This window comes from Hemitrygon akajei, chromosome 18 (genome assembly GCF_048418815.1).
Source record: "Hemitrygon akajei chromosome 18, sHemAka1.3, whole genome shotgun sequence".
NCBI classification, from domain to species: Eukaryota; Metazoa; Chordata; class Chondrichthyes; order Myliobatiformes; family Dasyatidae; genus Hemitrygon; species Hemitrygon akajei.
The window spans coordinates 26481371-26507748 of NC_133141.1; the positions used below are offsets into that span (position 1 = coordinate 26481371).

Genomic DNA, 26378 nt, shown 5'->3' on the forward strand with positions numbered 1-26378 from the left:
TCCTTGAGCTCTTCAGAAACCATGTACGATCAACACTATTGTGCATTTTAATCCTGCCATCAATCTGTGTGGAGTTTGCACCTTCTCCCTGTGACTGTGTGGGTTTCCTCTCACACTCCAAAGGCGTTTATTGGCCGCTGTAAGTTGCCCTCAGAGTGTGGCTCTGAGGTAGAAATGGTAGTGGAGCAGGGGGAGCTGATGGGAATGTGGGGAGAATAGATCACAGGAAAATAGAAGATAAAATGGAATTGACGGACTTAGGCGCTACTGGGCATCTCGCTATGTTGTAAAGAGATGAAATTTTATAGAACTCCAGCCAGGCTGCATCTGGAAAACTACACTCAGTTCTGGTCGCCCCATTACAGGAGGGCCTGAATTGGAGGGCATGTGCTATAAAGAGAGAGTGGATAGATGCGAGTTGTTTTCTTTGGAGCAGCTGAAGTGGGAAGGAGAACAGCCAGAGGTCGTGGTACATATTGGTACCAATGACATAGGCAGGAAAAGGGAGGAGATCCTGAAAGCAGACTACAGGGAGTTAGGAAGGAAGTTGAGAAGCAGGACCACAAAGGTAGTGATCTCGGGATTACTGCCTGTGCCACGTCACAGTGAGTATAGGAATAGAGTCAGGTGGAGGATAAATGTGTGGCTGAGGGATTGGAGCAGGGGGCAGGGATTCAGATTTCTGGATCATTGGGATCTCTTTTGGGGCAGGAGTGACCTGTACAAAAAGGGCGGGTTGCACTTGAATCCCAGGGGGATCAATATCCTGGTGGGGAGATTTGCTAAGGCTATTGGGGAGAGTTTAAACTAGGATTGCTGGGGGGTAGGAACCAAACTGAAGAGATGGAGGAAGAGGCAGTTGGCTCACAAATAGAGAAAGCTGGGAGACAGTGCAGGAGGGAGGATAGGCAGGTGCTGGAGAAGGGACGCACTTAGACTGAAGGTTTGAGATGTGTCTATTTTAATACAAGGAGTATCATGAACAAAGCGGGTGAGCTTAGAGCGTGGATCAGTACTTGGAGCTATGATGTTGTGGCCATTACAGAGACTTGGATGGCTCAGGGACAGGAATGGTTACTTCGAGTGCCAGGCTTTAGATGTTTCAGAAAGGACAGGGAGGGAAGCAAAAGAGGTGGGAGCGTGGCACTGTTGATCAGAGATAGTGTCACGGCTGCAGAAAAGGAGAAAGTCATGGAGGGATTGTCTACGGAGTCTCTGTGGGTGGAAGTTAGGAACAGGAAGGGGTCAATCACTCTACTGGATGCTTTTTATACACCCAATAGTAACAGGGACATCGAGGAGCAGATAGGGAGACAGATTCTGGAAGGGTGTAATAATAACAGGGTTGTTGTGGTGAGAGATTTTAATTTCCCAAGTATTGATTGGCATCTCCCTAGAGCAAGGGGTTTAGATGGGTTGGAGTTTGTTAGGTGTGTTCAAGAAGGTTTCTTGACACAATATGTAGATAAGCCTACAAGAGGAGAGGCTGTACCTGATCTGGTATTGGGAAATGAATCTGGTCAGGTGTCAGATCTCTCAGTGGGAGAGCATTTTGAAGATCGTGATCACAATTCTATCTCCTTTACCATAGCATTGGAGAGGGATAGGAACAGACAAGTTAGGAAAGCGTTTAATTGGAGTAAGGACTGAAAAGCTTGAGCACATAGATATTAAGAAAGAGGATGTGCTGGAGCTTTTGGAAAGCATCAAGTTGGATAAGTCACTGGGACCAGACGAGATGCACCCCAGGCAACTGTGGGAGGCAAGGGAGGAGATTGCTGAGCCTCTGGCCATGATCTTTGCATCATCAATGAGGATGGGAGAGGTTCCGGAGGATTGGAGGGTTGCGGATGTTGTTCCTTTATTCAAGAAAGAGAGTAGAGATAGCCCAGGAAATTATAGACCAGTGAGTCTTAATTTAGTGGTTGGTAAGTTGATGGAGAAGATCCTGAGAGGCAGGATTTATGAACATTTGGAGAGGCATAATATGATTAGGAATAGTCAGCATGGCTTTGTCAAATGCAGGTCATGCCTTACGAGCCTGATTGAATTTTTTGAGGATGTGACTAAACACATTGATGATGATAGAACAGTAGGTGTAGTGTATATGGATTTCAGCAAGGCATTTGACAAGGTACCCCATGCAAGGCTTGTTGAGAAAGTAAGGAGGCATGGGATCCAAGGGGACGTTGCTTTGTGGATCCAGAACTGGCTTGCCCACAGAAGGCAAAGAGTAGTTGTAGATGGGTCATGTTCTGCATGGTGGTCGGTGACCAATGGAGTGCCTCAGGGATCTGTTCTGGGACCCCTTCTCTTTGTGATTTTTATAAATGACCTGGATGAGGAAGTGGAGGGATAGGTTAGTAAATTTGCTGATGACACAAAGGTTGGAGGTGTTGTGGATAGGGTGGAGGGCTGTCAGAAGTTATAGCAGGACATTGATAGGATGCAAAAATGGGCTGAGAAGTGGCAGATGGAGTTCAACCCAGATAAGTGTGAGATGGTTCATTTTGGTAGGTCAAATATAATGGCTGAATATAGTATTAATGGTAAGACTCTTGGCAGTGTGGAGGATCAGAGGGATCTTGGGGTCCGAGTCCATAGGACACTCAAAGCTGCTGCGCAGGTTGACTCTGTGGATAAGAAGGCATACGGTACATTGGCCATCATCAATCGTGGGATTGATTTCACGAGCTGAGAGGTAATGTTGCAGCTATGTAGGACCCTGGTCAGACCCCACGTGGAGTACTGTGCTCAATTCTGGTCGCCTCACTACAGGAAGAATGTGGAAACCGTAGAAAAGGTGCAGAGGAGATTTACAAGGATGTTGCCTGGATTGGGGAGCATGCCTTATGAGAATAGGTTGAGTGAACTTGGCCTTTTCTCCTTGGAGTGACGGAGGATGAGAGGTGACCTGATAGAGGTGTATAAGATGATGAGAGGCATTGATCGTGTGGATAGTCAGAGGCTTTTTCCCAGGGCTGAAATGACTAGCAACAGAGGGCATAGTTTTAAGGTGCTTGGAAGCAGGTACAGAGGAGGTGTCAGGGGTAAGTTTTTTACTCAGAGTGGTGAGTGCGTGGAATGGGCTGCCGGCGACGGTGGTGGAGGCAGATATGATAGGGTCTTTTAAGAGACTCCTGGATAGGTACATGGAGCTTACAGGGCTATGGGTAACAACCCTAGGTAATTTCTAAGGTAAGGACATGTTCAGCACAGCTTTGTAGGCCGAAGGGTCTGTGTTGTTTTGTAGGTTTTCTATGTTTCTATGTTTTAACAGGCACTGAGGGAAGACCTGAAAGAAATTTATAAGATTATAAGAGGTAATAGTAGGCAGCTGGTATCTTTTTCATAGGGTGGAACTGGCATGTATTTAACATGGCGCGGAGGGGGTTAAGTTTTTTTGTTTATACAGAGAGTGATGGGTACCTAGAACACAAAGCCACCAATGCTGGTGGAGGTAGATACATATGTTTAAGAGGCTTTTAGACAGTCACATGAATATGCAGAGAATGCTGGGATATGGACATTGTGCAGTCACAAGGGATTAGTTTAGCTGGGCACTCAACAACTAGGTTAATTATTTGAGTATAACATTGTAGGCCGAATGGTGTGTAACTTTCCATGCTGTGTAACTTTATGACTCTATTGTGCTTAAAATAAAGTTTCACCATGTTAGCTCTCATCATTATTGTGATACCATTAACTACCTTCTGACTCAGAGACATGAAGCCTAATGATAGGGTAAACTGAAACTTATGCAAAGGGCAAGAGGCTTCAGACAAAGTGTGGTAGGGTTGAATCTCACAGTGGAGTCTCACCTGGTTGGGGGCTGCTGATGACTGCGTCATCCACTGTCCCCATTTCTCCCTGTCCCAGTGAACTTCAGGCTGCTTCTCCAGCCGAGCCCAGGGCTGGCCTTTACAGCCGCGAGCTTTGGGCAAACTTTTATTAATGTTCTCTGCTGCCATGCATGCATTCCCTAGCAGACTGGTGAAACAGCTATGGTACTGTAACACTGGCACTGGCCCAGTTCATCAAGAGGATTAGCAGGGATCAATAATCTATCAATGTCCTATTCTGAGAAAAACACACACTCTCTTTTCCTGGAAAATAAGACAAAATTCTGGCAAGACTAAAAGTGCAAGGGTGGCAAAATACTGCAAAGAATAGTTATTAATTTCCTGTTCTAAACAATAAACTTAACACAAACCTTTTATTCTATCTTCTTGGAAAAAGTTATTGAGATTGAATGAAGCAGAGTTGTGTTAATAACCACTCTAATCATTAATTTAGCTCTCTCCGGGATTAAAGGGCACAGTCTCAATTTAACCAATGGATTTCTGGGAAATGAGTTTGCTTTTGGCATCGAAGAGTCTGGCTCAGATTATTTCTGTGCAATTAGTCACATACAAACCTCTAAGAACATTGACTTGGAAGGATATGTCCACTTGTGTACCGGGCAAAAGAAAGCTTGTGCAACAGCAAGTTACATTTAACCCCGTGTGCTATTCTGGAGGGAAGCTAGGATGGAGACTTTAAGTGGGAAGGTCCAACATGCAACAAGGATGGTGCCGTTGTGGGCCCTTCAACTTGAGAGAGTCACAGAACACTACAACACAAAAGCAGGCCCTTCAGCCCATCTTGTTTATGCTGAACTGTTATTCTGCCAACTTCCATTGACCACATGGCCCTCCATACCCTCCCATCCATGTACTTATCCAAACTCCACTTAAGATTTGAAATTGAACTCGCATCCATCACTTCTTCTTGTTGCTCCTTCCACACTTTCACCACCCTCATGGTCCCCTTTCACCCTCAACCTGTGATTTCTAGTTCACCTAGCCTCAATGGGAAAAGCCTGCTTACATTTACCCTATCTATACCCCTCATAATTTTGTGTACCGCTATCAAATCTCCCCTCATTCTCCAATGCTCCAGGGAATGAGTTCCCAACCTATTCAACCTTTCCCTATAACTCAGGTCCTCCAGTCCTGGCAACATCCTTGGAAGTTCTCTCTGTACGCTTTCAGTCTTATCAGAGTCACTGTGTGGGTGAGGCTTTCACTAAAAGGAAGAAGGAAGAGTCAAGACCACCTGGGTTGCTCGAAGGTCAACTTCTGAAGCATGAATGCTGTTGCAAGTTGGGAAGATTTGAAGCCAACTTGTGCACAGCAAAATCTCACAATGTAATAGCAAACAGATAATGTGTTTTAGTGATGTTAATTGAAAGCCACATGCTGGCCAGAAGACAGAGAGACATACCCTGTATAGCATAGAAAGAGGTTTCTTCAAACTACTATGATTGCACTCAATGGCCACTTTATTAGGTACATCTGTACACCTGCTCATTAATGCAAATATCTAAACAACAAAACATGTGGCAGCAACCCATGGTCAAGATGTTCAACTTTTGATCAGACCAAACATTAGAATGGGGAATAAATGTAATCTAAATGACTTTGACCCTGGAATGATTGTTGGGGCCAGACGAGGTGATTTGAATATCTCAGAAACTGCTGATCTCCTGGGATTTTCACAACAGTCTCTAGGGTTTACAGAGAAAGGTACGAAAAACTAAAGAAAATCCAGTGAGCGGCAGTTCTGTGGGCGAAAACACCTCGTTAATGAGAGAGGTCAGAGGAGAATGGGCATACTGGTTCAAGCTGACAGGAACTCAAATAACCACGTGTTACAAGTGGTGTGCAGAAGAGCGTTTCTGAATGCACATCATGTCAAATCTCGAAGTGGATGAGCTACAGCAACAGAAGACCATGAACATCTACTCAGCGGCTACTTCATTAGGCAGAAGAGGTATCATATGAAGTGGCCACTGAGTGCACAGCACAGAAACATGTTCCTTCAACCTACCATGTCGATGCTACCCATTGTAACTATCTCATTTGCCTCCATTCAGTCCATAGCCTTCAATGCATTGGGCAGAGGACAAACCCAATTCCCCGTTACTGCCCAGCCCTGCTGTTCACTAAAATAACATCGCAGGATTCTGGGGCAGTAGATGGGGCTGCATTTTATCTAATTATCTGAATAACGTAGCCTCCAACACCACAGCAGTCCCTCAGCACTGCACCAGAGCACCAGTCTAGAGCTTTGGAGGGGTCTTGAAGCTACCACGTTCTGGAGCAGAGCTCCGTCTCCCTTTCCCTCGCCGATCTGAATTCTTCGGCAGATTGTCATATCGCAGAGGGCACTACTTGCAGTGGCCAATTAACCCACCCACGCGCACACGCCACTGGACGTGGGAGGAAACCAGACGGTCCCAGTGGGAAGTGCTCACTTGAAGTAAAAAAAGAAATCCCGGAAATGTACAACAGTAAAAATATCGGGAGAATTTGAATTAAATCCGAGCAGAAATCCAGTGGCTTGCACCTGATTAGTGCTCCACCCAGAGGCACCTCAGTGGCACGGCTGCCTCACAGGTCCAGAGATGCAGATTTGATCTTGACCTCAGGTGCTGTCTGTGTGGAGTTTGCACGTTCTTCCCTGGTTGCTCTGCTTTTCTCCCCACATCCCAGAAACATGGGGGTTGTTGGGTTAACTGGCTGCTGTTCAGTTGCTCCCTGTGTGCAGGTGATGGTTAGAATGCAGGCAGAGTGACGTGGGATCAGGCGCATTCCCCAAACGCCCCCAGCCAGTTCTGTCCACGCTCCCAGTGACTGAACACTTTAAACATTCCAGGTTGCATGGTCGTGCATGCATGATGGTTCCAACGAGTGAGATATCCTGCAATTGGGAATCAGCTCTGGAACGCTGAAAGCTCGGGGGTATCTGGGTGGCCACCATGAGTGTCCCACTGCACACTCGGAAAAACTGAAGCAAGTCCTGGATCACCCCGAGAGGTGCAATTAACCAAGGGGCTTCTGGGATTGCTCCATTTTGCCCTTCTCTGCAGCGAAGGATTGCAACCCAGCCGCAAAATGCGAGGAGAAATGAACAGATCAGGGCACAGATTCACAGCTGCTGATGCGGTGCAGAAACTGGGCGGGCTCAGGCATCGAGAGGATGAACCGTATCTATCAGGCCACTTGACCTCAGCACCGCTGGCATTACAGCCACTGCTACCAAAAAGCAACAAATTTCAAAACTTATGTCAGTGATCCCACCGCTGCCTGGAAGGAGTTTGTACATTCTCCCCGTGACCGCATGGGTTTCCTTCAGGCTCTCCTGTTTCTACCCACAGTTCAAAGACATTTAGGTTAGTAGGTTAATCAATCATTGTAAATTGTCCCATAATTAGGCGAGGGTTAAATCAGGAGCTGCTGGTTGGCACGGCTCGAGTAGCCTGTTCTGCGCTGTACCTCAATAAATAAATAAACCTAATTCCGATTCAGAGTCAGCAGGATGATTGCAGTACCGCCACGCAGAAGGAACACTGACATTCACGATTTTTATGCATTGAGGTCACAAGCCAATTGTAAACTCGGCAGCTGAATTTCCCATCACCTTTTAAGTCTCTGTTTATGCTAACTTTCAATTACTGTGCTTTTTTCATTGAAAGGTCAGCTTGAATGATTTGACATTTGAAGAAGAGTGCAACAGAACTGTTTGAATTCCTTTTAATGAAGGTCAACCTGCTGATTATCCCGAGTTTGAGTTGACACTACTTCCCCTCATTCCTGGGTTAGGATGACAGGTCACGGGCCAGTACTGGATCCCTTTTTCAGCCCACAATAATATGTATGGCTGGCAAAGTGACTGCCTGGGCTACAGGTGTCACTCTTCCAGCTATCTTGCTAAGTGTGAAACTGAACAAAGGTGCTATTGCTTCATATGGGTCTGTGCTTGTAAATGTTGGCAATGGTGGAATGGGATCAGTCGTTGGTGACTGTTGGGGGCTGTTGATCAGTAGGTGGGCAAAGCTTGTGGTGTGGGGGGGGGGGGGTCAATCAGTTAGGATGATAAGTGGCCATGGAAGTTTTGACCTTAAAGAGGATCCGTGTCAGTTGGTGTCTGAGTGCTTGGCTTGTGGGTTGGGACCCTCACTCTAATCCTGTAATGAGAATCCAGTCTTTGGATATCCTGCACTTAACATGAGCTGGTCACCCCTCCACAGGAAGACAGCAGAGAGGAAATGGACTGGGCCATTACAGACCCAGTTGCCAAACAGTCTAAACCTAAAGATAGAGACCCACTCCAAAAAACTAAACAGAAGAGGTTTAGAAAAAAGGCCACAAATATCAAACGCCACCTTCCCTGTGCTAGGAGCCTCTCTGGATTATTCTGGAGAGGAATACACATTTCAGGACAAGGGTCCTGATGAAGGGTCTCAGCCTGAAACGTGGACTGTTTGTTCCTCTCCTGACCTGCTGAGATCCTCCAGCGTTTTGGATGCGTTGCTCTGGATTTCCAGCATTTGCAGAATCTCCTCTGTTTAGATCATCTTGTTGCTTTCCTTCCTCCTACCTCAATGGTCTGCATGGATGCCAAAGTTCTTCACTGGATCTCGGTACATGTGACAATAATAAACCAATGCCGATTACCAATAAGATCACATAAACAGATGTAACTCTGAACTATAATGAAGTACCTTGACAGGACGACCACCTACCACCAGTAGAAACTTCTCCCTTAGGTTCAAGCCTTCCAGTATAACCAGACACTGGTTTTCCCCCAGGCATATAGAGCCCTCATACATCCCCTTCATGAGCCAAACCCTAGCATCCCAGGGCAGGAGACTGCCCTCTCCACACCACAGCAGCATACTTCTGACCCTCAGCCACCAGAGAAGTACTCCCCCACACTCACACCCCACAAGCACCCTAACCCACCCCCCCCCCCCACACACACACACACACAGTAGCATAGCAGTTAGAGTAACACTTTACAGTGCCAGCAACCCAGGCAAGGGGTTGTATGTTCTGTCCGTGACCACATGGGTTTCCTCCAGGTGCTCTGGTTTCCTCCCACCGTCCAAAGGGTGTGCGGGTTAGTAGGTTAATTGGTCACATGAGTGTAATTGGGTTGCGTGGGCTCGTTGGGTTGGAAGGGTCTGTTACTATGCTGATTCTCTAAATAAAATAAATACAATACTTGGGTCTCCCATCTGTGACCCCCCCCCTCCCCACCCATAATAAAAATAAACAGTCCCGTTTGCCAGCATTTTGCCCCATAACCTTCTAAACCTTCCCAACTGTCTTTTACAAGTTGTTATTGCACCTGCTTCAATTACTTCCTCTGGCAGCTCATCCCACATACAGACCATTATTTGTGTAAAAAAGTTATCCCTCAGGTTCCTGGTATCAGTTTCCCCTGCACCCTCTGCTTCTTGATTCCCCAAGCCTGGGAGAGAGACTTGGTACATAAACACCGTATCTACAGTACGTTCCTAACTCTCGTCTCCCCCCCAAACAGATCCTTTACTCCAGCTGAAGGAAGGTCAGTGAGCCTCTGGTGGGCAAAGGAAATGCTTCAAAGATGACATCGGAATCAGCCTGAAGAAATTCAACATTACATCTGAAAACTGGGAAGGCGTTGAACTCGATGGACCTGGAGGAAATGTGCTCAGGAGGGAGCTGCACGACCTCCGCTGTGCCGCGGAGAGCAAGCGGCAGCTGTGAAAGGAGAGAATGAACAACCAGAAGACCCAGCCATTGACCAGAGTCACCACCTACTCTTGCCCAGTCTGCACCAGAATATGTGGATCCCAGATCTGCCTCTACGGCCACCAGTAGACAACCCCTGAGGAGAGCATCACATTCAACTCCAGTGATTGCACTACTATTTCCTGCAAACTGACACGCTAACCCTTTAAACAATGCTACGCTGACGATGTAAAAACACTATAAAACACTCTTTTGCAAACTTGTGGGAATACGTAACAGAATTGGGAATTAATACCCAATATTGAGACATAAAATTATTATGACTACAAACTCTTGTGTACTTGGTATTGGGCACTAGCATTAAACTGGACATTAACTCTCTCAGTGGGTGTATCACTCGGTAAGATTTTGTTAGTCTCTTCTTTTGGTTTCACTCTCTGTCAATCAGTATTCAGTTTCTTTGTCTGTTTCACTCTCCTGGTTGACACATCTAACCTCTGACGGAGCTCCTCAGTTAGGTCAATCTCTTTCGCAGTGCCTTATTGACTTTTGTGTTGCCTTGATTTCTCTTAAGCGAGTGCCGTCAAAAGAATTGCATATAAACAGGCCAATAATTGTGGAATAAGTGGACCAGAATCCTATGTTTTCATGGATAGTATCTCTCAACATCTTCATAAAAGCTGAATAATGTCGACAGTATGTCCTTCCCTACCTTGTAAAACTAGATCATTTATCTTGCTTTTCTTAGAAAAACTTCAAATGTGTCTCTCTGTGCCTCAGAAACCTGCATCATTGATACTCAGTGGCTACTTTACTAAGGACTTTCTAGGCCTAATAAAGTGGCCACTGAGTGTATGTTCGTGGTCTTCTGCTGCTGTAGCCCATCCACTTCAAGGTTTGATGTGTTGTGCGTTCAGAGATGCTCTTCTGCACACCAGTGTTGTAACACTGAGTTACTGTCACCTTCCTGTCAGCTTGAACCAGTCTGGCCATTCTCCTCTGACCTCCCTCAGTAACAAGGCGTTCTCACCCACAGAACTGCCGCTCACTGGGTGTTTGTTTTGTTTTTCACACCATTCTCTGTCAACTCTGGAGACTTGTGTGTGAAAATCCCAGAAAATCAGCAGCTTCTGAGATACTCAAACCACCCTGTCTGGCACCAACAATTATTCCGCGGTCAAAGACACTTATATCACATTTCTTCCCCATTCTGATGTTTGGTCTGAACAACAACTGAACCTCTTGACCATGTCTGCGTGCTCTTATGCATTGAGTTGCTGCCACATGATTGGCTGATTCTCTGCCCAGGGAAGCAGTTGGGGCTCCTTCACTAAACATATTTAAGATACAGTTAGATAGGTGTTTACATAGTAGGGGAATTAAGGGTTATGGGGAAAAGGCAGGTAGATGGAGCTGAGTTCACGGACAGATCAGCCATGATCTTATTGAATGGCGGGACAGGCTGGATGGGTCGGATGGCCGACTCCTGCTCCTATTTCTTACATTCTTATGTTACTGAGCAGGTAATATAGTGGCCACTGAGTACATATTCCAATGCCTCATGTCCTTCCAAATTGATATAAAGTTCAGATCCATTTTCTTCATGCCCTCATGAAAACTGTATATCAACCAACAAGCTTCCAGTTAAAAAGGTTTGAGCTGTTCTTCATTACTGATTAATGTTATATCTGCTGTTAATCTGGTTGGCTTTATCTTGTCTATCTTAGTAATCTGAATCACCAACAGAGTTCTGTGACAGAGTCACAATTTCTTAAACAGGCTGTTCAGCCCATTGAGCCTGTGCTGACCATCAACCATCCAATTACACTTATCCTATTCAAACTTATTTTATTCAGCCAACATTCACACTGACTCCGCCCAGAGATTTTGGGACGTGGGAGGAAACTGGAATACCCACGGGAAGCCCGCACGGTCACAGGGAGAATATGCAAACCCCACACAGACAGCACCAGAGGAGGGGATGGAACCGGGGTCACAGGACTGGGAGCTCTACCAGCAACAACACTGTATTTCCCTTCTTGCTATTTTATTTAAGTGTGACTTTACCCTCTGCGTTTCTACGAATGTTTGATTGATCTTACGGGATGGATTTTCTCCACAACTATAATCTCAACCAAATGCTTTATGAGAAATGTCTCTGTTTGTGTGGATATTTTGTAGAGCAAACCAAAGCAGGAAGAAATTACACCCACAACTTACTGCAGTATCCTGTTCTTCTACCTCTTTCTTCGGCTCATCGCAAAGGACTGGAGGTGCCTCTGGAATTACTTCTGTTACCCGTTCATCTCTGGATGATCTGCGGCTACCTGGCCCATCCTTCCATTCCTTCTGTGAAGATCAACAAGAATTTGATTGCTTTATTAGTGAATCAGTGGGGCTGCCACATGAACCGGATGTCAAAGCCTGGAGACTATAGGCCGGAAGCCCAGAGGCCAGCCCTGGATCTGGAAGACTGTTCATGTGCGTGGGTGGGTAGGAGGGAGGAAAGGGGCTTGTTTTGCTGTTGTTTTGTTGCTTGTTATGTTCTGTTTCATTTTATTCTGCATTCTGCCGAGCATTGCAGGCATCTTATGTTGGCACCGGAATGGATGGCCACTTCTTGTTACTATCATCAGGAAGGAGGTACAGGAGCCTCAATGCTTCAGGAATAGCTTCTTCCCTAACAGTCCATAAACCAATGAACACAACCTAATTACCCTTTATTTTTGCTCTGTTTATTAACTTCTATAATTTATAGATTTTTATGGCTTTGCGCTGTGGTGCTGCCACAAAATAACAAATTCTGCGTCATATAAATCAGTGATAATCTGATTCTGATTCTGAGGACATCTCTGATTCTGGCAATCCATTTGATCTATGCCTCTTATCATCTTGTACACCTTTATCAAATCACCTCTCATCCTCCTTCATTCCAAGGTGAAAAGTCCTAGCTCGCTCAACCTATCCTCATAAGACAGGCTCCCTAATCCAGGCAGCTTCCTGGTAAATCTCCTCTGCACCCTCTCTAAAGCTTCCACATCTTGAGGCAACCAGAACTGAACACAATATGCCAAGTGTGGTCTAACCAGGGTATTAACCTCACGATTCCCACCATCTACAACGTGACCCTGCCAGCAGTCACATCTCCCCTACTCCTCCCCTGAACGCACTTTTCAGGGAGCGCACTCTTTGTGACTCCCTGCTGCCCTCTTTCATCCCTACCCCACACCCCCCCTTTCCATGTGACCAGAGGAGAAGCAGACTCTTCCCATCGCACCGTCCAGGAGCCCACATAATCATTAAATGGATTGCTGTCCCTGTTCCTTGAAAAACACACTGCCGGCTCATAGAGTTCGAAGCGCGGGTGGACCATATGGTTAAAATGTAAGTTGCCTGAAATACAATTTGTAAACCACTGGCCCACAGGTTGTCTGTGTTGAACCCACAACCTCATGACTCAGATCTGAAGCTAATGTTAACTGGCTCAATTGGAAAAGGCAGCAAATTATAGCTTAGTTTGTTAGAGCTCAGTTGTCGGTAACTAGTACTGTTTGAAAGGGTGAAATTACTGCATTTAGGGACACATTAATCAGGCCAGTCAGTGCAGACTTCAGAAATATAAGTCAGGAGAGGAAAGAAGCACAGAAAGATAAAAGATAAGAAACCTATTGAATATTTGAAGGCCTAGATAGAGTGGATGTGGAGAGGATGATTCCTATAGTGGGGCAGTCCAGGACCAGAGGGCACAGCCTCTAAGTAGAAGGATATTCCTTTAGAACAGAAACAAGGAGGATTCTTGTAGCCAGAGGTGATGAATCTGTGGAATTTATTGCCACAGATATCTGTAGAGGCCACGTCATTGGGTATATTTTAAGCAGAGGTTGATAGGTTCTTGATTAGTCAGGGTGTCAAAGGTTATGGTGAGAAGTCAAGAAAATGGGGTTGAGAGGGATAATAAATCAGCTCTGATTCAATGATGCAGCAGACTCGATGGGCTGAATGGCCTAATTCTGCTCCCATGTCTAAATAACAGCAGTGGTTAGCCTTTCAAGCTTGCCCTGCTTTTCAATGTGATCATGTATACAATTCATTGTGGTCTCAAGGGCAATGAAGAAGGTCATCTGAGGTTACAAGGGGATACTGATCAACTTGGGAAATGGCCCAAGAAGTTACAGATGGAACTTAACATGGACTAGTGTGAGATGTTTCATGTCGGGAAGTTAAATCATGGCAGGACTTGCATAGTGGCACGTACGAAGTGCTGGAGGAACTCAGCAGGTCAGGCAGCATCTGAGGGGAATAAACAGTAATGAAGCCTTTCATGAAGTCTCATCCCGAAACAGCAACTGTTTACTCCCCTCCATCGATACCGCCTGACTTGCTGAGTTCCTCCAGCATTTTGTGTGTGTCACTTAAGATTTCCAAAATTTGCAGAATCTCACGTTCGGGATTTACACCGTGAATGGTAGGGTCTGAGGAGTGTTGCAGAACGGTGAGAATGAGGGGGCAAAGTAAATGGTTCCTGAAAGTGGGAACAAAGGCAGACAGAGTGGTGAAGAAGGTGTCTGCATGCTGGCCTTCATCAGTCAGGATACTGAGCACTGGAGTTGGGATGTCATGTTACAGCTGTACAAGGCAATGAATCAGAATCAGGTTTATTATCACAAGCGTGTGACGTGAAATTTGTTAACTTAGCAGCAGCGGTTCAATGCAATACATAATCTAGCAGAGAGAGAGAAAAATAAAATAAAACATAATAAATAAACAAGTAAATCAATTATGTATATTGAACAGATTTTTTAAAATGTGCAGAAACAGAAATACTGCATATTAAAAAAAGTAAGATAGTGTCCAAAGCTTCAATGTCCATTTAGGAATCGGATAGCAGAGGGGAAGAAGCTGTTTCTGAGTCGCTGAGTGTGTGCCTTCAGGCTTCTGTACCTCCTACCTGATGGTAACAGTGAGAAAAGGGCATGCCCTGGGTGCTGGAGGTCCTTAATAATGGACGTTGCCTTTCTGAGACACCGCTCCCTGAAGATGTCCTGGGTACTTTGTAGGTTAGTGCCCAAGATGGAGCTGACTAGATTTACAACCTTGTAAATGATGAGACTGCACTTGCAGCATTGTGTACAGTTCTAGTTTCCCAGTGACAGGAAGGATGTAATGAAGCAGGAAAGATTCTCAAGGGTTTTACTGGATCTGGAAGGCTTGACTTATAGGGAGAGACTGGATTGGCTGGCACTTTTTCCCCTGGAGCACAAGAGGCTGGAGGTGACTTTAATCATGAGGAGTATAAAATCATGAGTATAGATAAGGTGAGTGATTACAGTCTTTTCCCCAGGGTAGGGGAATCTAAAACTAGAGGGCATGGGTTTAAAGTGAGAGGGGGGAGATTTAAAAGGGACCTGAAGCAACTTTTCATACAGTGGGTATAAGGAATGAGCTGCCAGAGAAAATGATAGCGGTGGGTACAAGTACAATGTTTAAAAGAGATTTTGACAGATTTTGAAAGATAAGAAAAGCTTAGAAGGAAATGGGCCAAATGCAAGGAAGTGAAACTTGCTTAAGTAGACCATGAATAAGCTGAGCTGAACATCCTCTTTTATAACTCAATGACTCGACCTTAATACTACATTCCCTCTCTTTCCCGTTGATGTCATTGTACAGGATTCCAAGATTAAAAGGCAGAGGTTTAGGAGAAGGGGTAGGAAATCTGAGGAAATCTGGGGGATCTGAAAAAAAATGGCTCGATGTAATCTGGGAACATGCTGCCTGAAGGGACTATCACAACGTTTAACTGAATGAGTGCTTGAATCACCAAAGCAGAAAATGCTGTGGACTAAGTGAGCATAAGACCATAAGATATACTGTAGGAGCAGACTTATGCCATTTGGCTCATCAAGTTTGCTCAACTATTCAATCTTGACTGATATTTAAATTAACCTCATTCTCTTGTCTACTTACAGTAACCCTTAACCCTCTTGTGCTGGTCAATGGGGTTAGTATGATGGACAGATGGACCAAAGGGTCTGTTTCTGAACTCTGTGACTCTACGACTCTAAAGCATGGATATGCTTTACATAAATAGAATTAAGTCTTTGCCTTCTTAAATGTATTCAGTGACTTGGCCTCCTCAGCTACTGTGTCATCAGCAAATTTGCTAATGTTACTTTTAATCCCTTCATCTAAATCATTAATGTATATTGTAAACAGCTGCGGTCCCAGCACCGAACCTTGCGGTACCCCACTGGTCACAGCCTGCCATTCCGAAAGGGACCCGTTAATCGCTACTCTTTGTTTCCTGTCAGCCAGCCAATTTTCAATCCATGTCAGTACTCTGCCCCCAATACCATGTGCCCTAATTTTGCCCACTAATCTCCTATATGGGACTTTATCAAAAGCTTTCTGGAAGTCCAGGTACACTACATCCACTGGATCTCCCTTGTCCATTTTCATAGTTACATCCTCAAAAAACTCCAGAAGATTAGTCAAGCATGATTTTCCCTTCATAAATCCATGCTGACTCGGACTGATCCTTCTACTGCTATCCAAATGTGTCGTAATTTCCTCTTTTATAATTGACTCCAGCATCTTTCCCACCACTGACGTCAGGCTAACCGGTCTATAATTCCCTGATTTCTCTCTCCCTCCTTTCTTGAAAAGTGGGACAACATTAGCCACCCTCCAATCAGCAGAAACTGTTCCTGAATCTATAGAACATTGGAAAATGATTACCAATGCGTCCACGATTTCTAGAGCCACCTCTTTAAGTACCCTGGGATGCAGACCATCAGGTCCCGGGGACTTATCAGCCTTCAGACTCAACAGTCTATCCAACACCGTTTCTTGCCTAATATAAATTTCCTTCAGTTCATCCTTTACCGTAGTTCCTTTGGCCACTATTACATCTGGGAGATTGTTTGTGTCTTCCCTAGTGAAGACAGATCCAAAGTACCTGTTCAACTCGTCTGCCATTTCCTTGTTCCCCATAATAAATTCACCCGTTTCTGTCTTCAATGGCCCAATTTTGGTCTTAACTATTTTTTTGCTATTCACATACCTAAAGAAGCTTTATATTCTTGGCTAGTTCATCATCTATAAGGAGTCTGTACATTCCTCCCTGTGGAATGAGTGAGTTTTTCTCTGGGTGCTCCAGTTTCCTCCCACAGTCCATAGACGTACCGGTTAGTAGGTTAATTGGTCATTGTAAAAATCATTCTGTGATTCGGCAAGGGTTAAATCAGGGGATCGCTGGGCTGCACATCTCGTAGGGCCGGAATGGCCTATTCCATGTCGTATCTCAGCAAATACATAAATAAATAATATTCTACATTCTAGGAAATAAAGTCCGAAGCTATTCAACCTTTCCCTATAACTCAGGTCCTCAAATCCCAGCAATATCCTTGTAAATTTTCTCTTTACTCTTTCAACCTTATTTACATCGTTCCTGTAGGTAGGTGACCAAAACTGCACACAATACTCCAAATTAGGCCTCACCAATGTCTTATACAATGTCAACATAATATCCCATTGTATAAGGAAAGGGGAATTAGATTCTCCTCCCTTATTCTTCTAAACTCAAGTGAAAGCAAATCTAATCTCTCCTTATACAGCAGGGTAGGTCATCACGAAACAGTATGTGGTGAATACGGATAAAAGAACTGCACAAAGCCTGCAGTGATAGATAGCCTCTGTTTGGTGATCACACAGGAACAGCAAAGGACAAGGTTAATCCTAAAGTAATAATTCAAGGGCCTCCCAGATAAAAATGTGATTTGCACAGAGGGTGGGATTGTCTTCCAGTAACTGTTGTTGAATCTTTTCTTCTGAGGGTGAATTGAGCTGTTGCATAAGAAGGAAGAATGTGAAGCAAGTCCGTGATTTACTGATGATTCAAACAGCCTCATTTGTAACACAGCACAAACTCCTTCCCTAAACAAGTGACATTATTAGATCTTACCGTATCTGTTTGACTGTTATTGAGTTCAGGTTTTGTAAAGATCATCATTACTGCTCAGTTGATCTCAGTTTCCCTTCAAGTTTTTCTTAACCCGGGGGAAGTCCTGCACAAACATGGAACCAGGTCTTTTATTCACGATGCTGATACGCAGGCCCCAGGTCACGAATCCTCCCATTTACGAAGACCAATTTAGCAACATGCCTTGCTGTTCTCTCCCCAGTGTGATCTGAAGGCAGTGGTGGTGATGGTTTTGGAGAGGGGAAAGTTGGTGGGAGGGGAAGCAAGGGGAAAGGGATGCAAAAGCGAGAAAGCAGAAGGCAAGAAAATGCAGATGCCAGATATCTGAAATAAAATCATAAAATGTTGCAAACACACAACAGGCTAGGCAGCATCTGTGGAGAGAGAACACGTTAAGTGATGACCTTTCATCAAAGAGTCCAACAAATGATGCTGGTATAGGCCAAATTCAGGTAATGAATGGGTTCTGACTTTACAGATGCCCATAAATTAATTTTGTCCATAAGTTGGAAAGAAAAAATACATTTGATATTGTAACCACACCTCCACAGTGTTATATGAATGCCGTCAAACACACATCTGATTGGTGTCCATAAGGTGTGCCTGTGATGCTGCTGCAAGCAATGTTTTCAATGTTCCTGTACCTCACCTCCATATGTATGTGAGAATGCACTTGTCTTTAACTTGTTAACACAACTTTAAACTTTCTTGCAGCTTTACTTGCAGGAAAATGAAAGGGCTCTTACCACATCCTGAGCTTCGCTGCCTTTGTTGACAATGCCCAGGTCGATACTCTTCCTGCGCTCCGTTTTCTTGGGCTTACACTCCAGCTTTTTCACTCGCCTGTTGACCTTGCTGCTGCTCAACTTGCGGACCGGGCTGGTCAGCCACTTCTTCAGCGTGCTCACTGAGTGCTTGGAGCTGGGCGAGCTGGGGGCCGAGCTGGTGGACGGCTGTGGCTGGATGGAGGCCGCGGAGGTGGAGATGCTGCCATCACTGCCCGTCACGGAGTACGACTCTGCAAAGAGAGGGGCAGGGCCTTTCAGTGCAAGCTTGACTATCCCCTGCATTTAACTTCACCTCGCCCTTCTGCTTCCAAACCCTTGGCATGAAATGATGGCAGAGCTGAGAGGTTGCATTTGTTATATTTTCTTACAAGATCAGGGGACATTCAGCCCATTGAGTCTACACTGGCTTACACAACAATCCCATCTATCTCACCCTCCACTTAGCTCCCTGTAAACCAATCTCCTTAACCTGACAGAGACAGGAAGAGAGTGCAGATGCTGGAATCTGGAGCAACGCACAAAATGCTGGAGGAACTCAGCGGGTCAGGCAGCATCCGTGGGTGGAAATGTTCAGTCGATGTTTCAAGTCAAGAGCCTTCATCTGGGCCGAAACCCTGATGTAGGGGACAAAAGCAGAGAAGGGTTGATCATAAGACATAGGAGCAGAATTAAGCCATTCAGTTCATCGAGTCTTCTCTGCCATTCCAACAGCACTGATTTATTATCCCTTTCAACCCTATTTTCCTGCCTTCTCCCCTAAACTTTGATGCCCATACTAGCCTAGAACCTATCGACCTCCACTTTAAATATACCCAATGACTTGGCCATTGGTTGAAGGAGGAACTGGATAAGCACAAATGGCAGAAAGGACTGGTGGGTATGTTATTGCAATGTGTGAATCGGAGGCTGGGAGGTAACCTGATTAAAACATATAAAAATTTAAGAGGCATAGACAGGGGAGATAGTCAGTCTTTCAGTGCAGATCAAAGGTAACACCTGAAACATCAACTGCCCTTTTCCCTCCACAGAGGGTGGCAAAACTACCCAAGAGGGTTGCAGGGGCTCAGTCACCGAGTAGATAAGAGTCCAATATTAATAGTTTTCTTTAGCTATTAAGGGAATTGAGGGATGCAGGGCTGGTATGGGAAAATAATGCTGAGGTGAAAGATGACATTGAAATAGGGGAGCAGAAAGAAGGGGTTGAAAGGCCTCCTCCTGCTTCGAGGAATTGCAGCGAGCCAGTGCAGACTGAATAGGCCGAATGGCATAAGGAAATATAAAAATATGATTTTGTGACTCACATTGAGGTGGACCAAGTCAGACCAGGGTTCAACGTAAGACAAAGAAGAGGAACCTGAGAAATACTTCTTGCAAAATTAGTTTCTAATATTTATTCACCGAGATTGAGAAAAAGAATCCTGGACAGTAAATAATGTAAGAGAAAGCATAGTTTCAAGATAACTACTGCACGATATATTTCTTCATTTTATAAAACTTTCACAGTTTAAGGTAATTCTGAGTTGATTCTCCCATATTGTTCCTCCCTAGTTGGAATGCTTTGGTGTCACACATTCCAGATAGAAAATATTCTCCCCCACCATGACCATAAACCTTATCCTGACATTCACTGGAATAACTCAGCTCCTTCTACCTTAGGCCATGAACTTATCAATCACCCCGATGAGTTATTAACTTCAAACTTTCTACATAATCAAAGAGTTGAACTGCATGCGCATGTAACGAGAGCTGTATAACTCATCTCCGTCTACCTTAGGCCACAAACTTATCAATCACCCCTGCTGTGGACACTTTCTGGAGGTCCAAGATCTGTATGCTCCACGACCGCTGGACTAAGTGTGTAAATGTAGGAGGGGACTATGTTGAAAAATAAATGTGCTAGGTTTTCTAAAACTGACTCCTTCTACCTTAGGCCACGAACTTATCAATCACCTCTCGTACATTTACTTTGATTTTTGTCGATAACATCATTCAGCTCGATTTCAATGTTTTACATTTGGCGGTGGTAAGGACCATACCAGAGGACATCCATTTGAAGTGCTTGGAGGAAAATTCAGGGGGATATCAGAGTTAGGTTATTTACACGGAGAGTTATGGGTGCCTGGAACACACTGGCAGGGGTGGCAATAGAGGCTGATACACTGAGTTCAAAGTTCAAAGTGAAATTATTATCAAAGTATGTTTATGTTACCATATGCTACCCAGAGACTGGGGAAATTTAAGAGACTCTTAGGTAGGCACATGGATGTAAGAAAAATGGAGGGTTATGTGCTCTGTTGGGTTAGATCGATCTTAGAGTAGGGCAATATAGGTTGGCACAACATAGTGAGCCAAAGAACCCGTATGTTATATGCTCTGTTATATGCTGTATGTTATATGCTCTATGTTCTACGTTGAGTGCTGGATTTTATTATACCACTGGATATTGTCACTATACCTCATCTCTCCAATCACTTATTTTTAATAGAACCTTACTCATTACCACATATTTTTCAGGCTTTCGTTGTGTATTTTGTCTTTCTAAGTTGCTATCTCCAAAGCCACAGTGGAAATGCCCTGTGTCACCATGTCACGCTGTAATTATACTCTCCCAACAGTCGCAGTAATGAACTATCTCCCTGCTCCTCAGTATTTTGCAACCTCATGTCCTGCAACCAACTAGAATTTGTTTATCTTAACAGCTTACTATGCAAATTCAGTTATAAATATTAAAGTAAATAAAGTAAGGATGGAATGGATTCAGCTATATCACTTAAATGCCATACACAATTCCATTCTCTCTCCTCCTGATCTTCCCAGTTCCTCACACTTGACCTTTGGCCCATAATGTTGTGCTGGCCCTTTAACCTACTCTAAGATCAATCGAACCCTTCTCTCTTTGGCTTCGAGTGACTTTCATAGATGTGAGACTGGTAGTGACCAAACCCACTGGAGCCAATCTGACCACTGTCCTGTGCAGGTTTCAACTGAGCACCAGATGGAAACAGACACAGAATGGTGGAGGAACTCAGCAGATCAGGCAGCATCGATGGAGGTGAATAAACTGTTGACATTTCAGGGTGAGACCCTTCATCAGGACTGGAAAGGAAGGGGGCAGGAGCCAGAATAAGAAGGTGGGGGAGGCTGATAGCTGCCAGGTGACAGGTGACACTATAAACACAAGAAGTTCTAAAGCATCCACAGCAAGTGGGGTTTCCCAGTGGCCAGCCATTTTAATTCCAATCCCCATTCCCATTCCGACATGTCAGTCCATGGCCTCCTCTACTGCCATGATGAGGCCACACTCAGGTTGGAGGAATAACACCTCATATTCCATCGCCTCCAACCTGATGACATGAACATTGATTTCTCCAACTTCTGGTAAATTTATCCCTCTCCCCTTCCATCTTCTTTCATTCTCCACTCTGACTTCCCTCTTACCTCTTCTCTTTTCCTAACCTGCCTTCACCTCCCCCTGGTGTCCCTCCTCCTTCCCTTTCTCCCATGGTCCACTCTGCTCTCCTATCAGATACCTCCTTCTTCAGCCCTTTACCTTTTCTACCTATCACCTCCCAGCTTCTCACTCCATCTTCCCTCTCATGCCCACCTGGCTTCACCTATCACCGTCTAGCTTGTCCACCTTCCCCTCCCCCCACCCTCTTATTCTGGCATCTTCCCCCTTTCCTTCCAGTCCTGATGAAGGGTCTTGGCTCAAAATGTCAACTGTTTATTCCTTTCTGTAGATACTGCCTGACCTGCTGAGCTCCTCCAGCATTTTGTATGTGATTGGTGAGGCCAGGGGGGTGGGGAATGGAAGGGATACCTCCACTGGCATCAGTATTGACAGAGCGCACACTGGTGATGTGACTTTGTTTGATTTTGGCACTTTGGCTTTGCCATGTGCTGCTACTGTAGTGTAAACAAGTGAACCTTGCATACTGAAATAACACTGAAACCCACCGTTTAGTCACAATGCTCCATGAGGGTTGACCTATGAGCAATTGGCTTGTCAAATAAGTGGGGAAAAGATAACAGCAGGATAATTGAGGGTATTCTTGTTTTGTGGCTGTCTGTGAAGAGTACAAACTTCAGGTTGTACACTATATGCATTCTCCGATATTAAAGGAACCTTTGGAATTCCTTTGAATGATTCACTAGGCATACTTGGCCCCATGGGATGATTATGTGCTCATTTCTTCTTGACAAGGACCTTGCCACAGTCACAGCACAATGCAATCGCTTAGCTAGGACCCGATACCTACTGAGCGGCACGGTAGCATTACGGTTAGCGCTGCACTTCACAACAACCAGCTGTAAGATCAGGGTTAGTGAGGTGTGGGCATGCTATGCTGCTACAGGAAGCATTGCAACACTTGCGAAATGCCCCCAGCAAGATCTTTGCTGATATGATTGACGTCAAACGACGCATTTCACTGTTTGTTCCAATGCACATGTGACAAATAAAGCTAATCTCTACTATTGCACTTGATCCCCTGGCTTAAATCAAGATATTTATACCTTAGAAAATGATGACATGATTCAGTTGGAAGAAAGTGTCTGATGAAAAGATTCTGCAGGTGCTGTTGCTGAAGGAAGTGTCTGTCTGTTAGAATGGATTGTTAATGAAAGTAAGTGTACCCATCAGAGTGGCAATGGATTTGGTTGCCAGGTTGGTGCCCTGGCAGTGTGAAGTATCTGTCTTCCAAATGTCATGAGTGTTGCAATATTGTACCAGAAGTGGTCCATTTGCTTCGGAGGGCATTTAAGCAATAGCACCCTTCAGCCAAGTACCACAGCTGCTGTGGACCTGATGACTTGACAGCTCTACTGACTAACAGGCATATTTTCTCCCAAGCTCAAAGCACTAATACAGGCAAATTCACCTGAGCTGTGTTGCACCAGTGACTGTGCTGTTACAGGACTCCTAATTCACCTGAGAGTGTCCTGATGTTTTTCCCAGCGTCAGTCATAACCCTAACAACATCACTCTTTACGCATTACACATTCCTTCCCCTTTCAGTGCAGTTTCGGTGCAACCTACGACCTACGTTCGACACTCACTAGAGTAGTAGCAGATTTCAGTGAGGTCACTCGCGAGACATGAATCACGGTGGCCACAGCTTGACGTTATCTGTCAGCTGCTGTGGTCATTTTATGTTTGGTGTGTCCTTCTTGCTTCTTTCACAGATGGTCGCCTATTCATTCACAACCTTTGACCCGTTCAGCACAGTGACAATAGCACGGAAGTGTATTGGTTAGTGCAACACTTTCCCAGAGTTTTATAGAGCTGCAATATTATCTCATGACTCTTGAACTTAATCCCCCGAGCAATGGAGGGCAACGCCCCACCTTCTTAGACACTTGTGCAGCAACTTTGAGGGATCTGTGGACATGGACCCCCAAGATCCCTCTGCTAAGAATCCAGCCATTAACCCTGTATTCTACCTTCAAATTTGACATTCCAAAGTGAACCACTTCACACGTTTCTGGATTGAATTCCATCTGCCACTTCTCAGCCCAGCTCTGCATCCTGTCTATATTCCGTTGGCGACCTTCCACACTGTCTACAACACCATCAGCCTTCGTGTCATCTGCAAACTTACTAACTGATTCTTCCACTTCCTCATCCAAGTCATTTATAAAAATCAGAAAGAGCAGGGATGCCAGAACAGATCCCTGTGGAACACCACTGGTCTCTGACCTCCAAGCAGACATTAAAACAAAGCACAGCATTAATTTAATTCTGCATTGCAACAGCGACCAGAGTTATAAAGCTCTCTGGGATATCCTGCAATGGTGAACCATGTTATATGAATACCAGGCCTTCCTACCACTTGTATATATATTTATATTTGATGCTGTAGCGCTGCGGTTATCATGGCACTATTACAGCTCAGAGTGTCAGAGTTCAGAGTTCAATCCCAGCATCCTTTGTAAGGCGTCTCTGTACGTCTTCCCTGTGGAATGTGTAGGTTTCCTCCGGGTGTAGGTTTCCTCTCACAGTCCAAAGACGTACTGGGTAGATTAATTGGTCAATGTAAATTGTCCCTTGATTAGGTTAGGGTTAATCGGGGGTTGCTGGGCGACGTGGCTCGAAGGGTCAGAAGGGCCTGTTCTGCACTGTATCTCTAAACAGATAAACTATATTACGTTGTCCTAGCAATGATAGGGCTTATAGTGGCATAGATATCCTAGTTAGGTCACACAATGGACTATGCCTAACATTTAAAAAAAATTCAAATAGGGTCAGACTCGATTATATTTTGTCAAAAAATGGAAAAAAAAAACTGGAAATCAGAATTAAAATAAAAAAATATTGGAGATACTCATGAACACAGAGATTCTACAGATGTTGGAAATCCTGAACACACACAAAATGCAGGAGGAACTCAGCAGGTCAGGCATTATCTATGGAAGGGAATAAACATTTAATGTTTCCATAAGACCAATAGATATAGGAGCAGAATTAGGCCAATTGGCCCATCACTTCTGCTCCACCATTTCATCATGGCTGATCTAATTTCTCTCTCAGCCCCAATCTCCTGCCTTCTCCCCATATCTCTTCATGCCCAGACCAATCATGTATGTATCAACCTCTGCCTTAAATACACATAAAGACTTTGCCTCCACAGCTGCTTGTGGCAAAGAATTCCACAGATTTACCACTCTCTGGCTAAAGAAATTCCTCCTCATCTCTGTTTCGAGCCAAGATCCGTAATCAGGACAAGAAAGGAAGGGGGAAGATTTTAGAATAAGCTTATTCTGCCTTCTTTCTTTTTGCTTTCCAGTCCTGATCAGGGGCTCAGCATAAAACGTCAACCCCTGGAGATACTCAGCATCTGTGAAGAGAGAAAGCGGTCCCAGGCCTGAATCAATCTTGTCTGCAGATGCTGCCTGATCTGATGAGTGTTTCCAAAACTGACCGTTTCTGCTTGCTGGGGTGCCAGCTCATTTCATTAACAGTGCTCCCCGAAGAGCTGAAGACGACCTCTGACATGTGCAATCGCCACAGGAGTATTCACCCTTCAGCCTCAATCAGCAATGCATCAAATATCCAGCTCAAGCAACTGGATCTAAAGCAATATGAGAAGAATGTCTCCCTTTATGGAACCACTGAAGTTTTCAAACACTAATCGAGTATGAATTCCCTTCTCTGAGGTTGTAGCAGCCCTTTGTAGCTTTGTCAAATCTCAACTTTGTGCATTGATTTAGTAATACAGAGATTTACTCACTGGTCACTGTGTAACACCATATGTTACAATTATTAAACACCCAATTAGCATTGCAATTGTTAAATAACAGTTAAAAATGAATATTATACACTTGTTTAAAATTTGATAGCCAACAAGTAAAAGGAAAATGTCAGTTTGCACAGCGACAACTTGTCAACAACAATCTGCTGGAGGAACTCAGCTGGTCGAGTAGCATCTGTGGGAAGTCCTGGGTTTCAACCCAAAGCCAACAATTCCTCCACAGATGCCGCTCGACCTGCTGAGTGCTTTCAACAGATTGCTTGCTCCTCCAGATTCCAACATCTGTGGTCTCCCATACCTCAATAATCTTTCAGTACCTTTCTCAGCTCTTTCCTTAACAGAAAAAAGGTTAATGGACTGTTCAGAAATCTGATGTTAGAGGAGAAGTAACTGTTCCTAAAACACTGAGTGTGTGTCTTCAAACTCCTGTACCTCCTCCCCGATGGTAGTAATGAGAAGAGGGCAGGTCCTGGGTGGTGGGAGTCTTTAACGACGGATGTCTCATTACAGATCTCCCTCTCTTTTCAGGTCTCCGTTATCACTGTTTGTTGCAATATTTTTTATTTCTCTTTTGATATAACTAGAAGTCTTTGTCTTAGCTTTCCTGTCTTGTTCCTTCTACCTTCCAAATGCTCCCTGTAACCACCCCCCACCCCTGCCTCACCATGCTCAAGTTGGTGCACATAGCTTCAAGCTCCAAAAGATCAGCCGAGTGCATTCTCTCACCTCCCTCACCCTCCCCTCCTCTTTCAGGCTTGTAAAACCCAAGTTAGTCACCCCCTCTTATTTACGCCTTTGC

At 44.7% G+C, this 26378-nt stretch overlaps 1 protein-coding gene across 2 annotated transcripts in view; it reads right to left on the minus strand.

Moving 5' to 3' along the window:
• The window catches only part of LOC140741216 (rho guanine nucleotide exchange factor 25-like), a 469368-nt gene that overhangs the window by 61099 nt on the left and 381891 nt on the right, over nt 1-26378 (minus strand). For both annotated transcript variants that reach the window (XM_073071159.1, XM_073071160.1), the window contains 2 exons: nt 18288-18559; nt 11784-11912 (listed from right to left, as the gene is read on the minus strand). In XM_073071159.1, coding sequence (XP_072927260.1) covers nt 11784-11912; nt 18288-18559 — 401 coding nt within the window. The remainder of the gene's footprint in view (nt 1-11783; nt 11913-18287; nt 18560-26378) is intronic.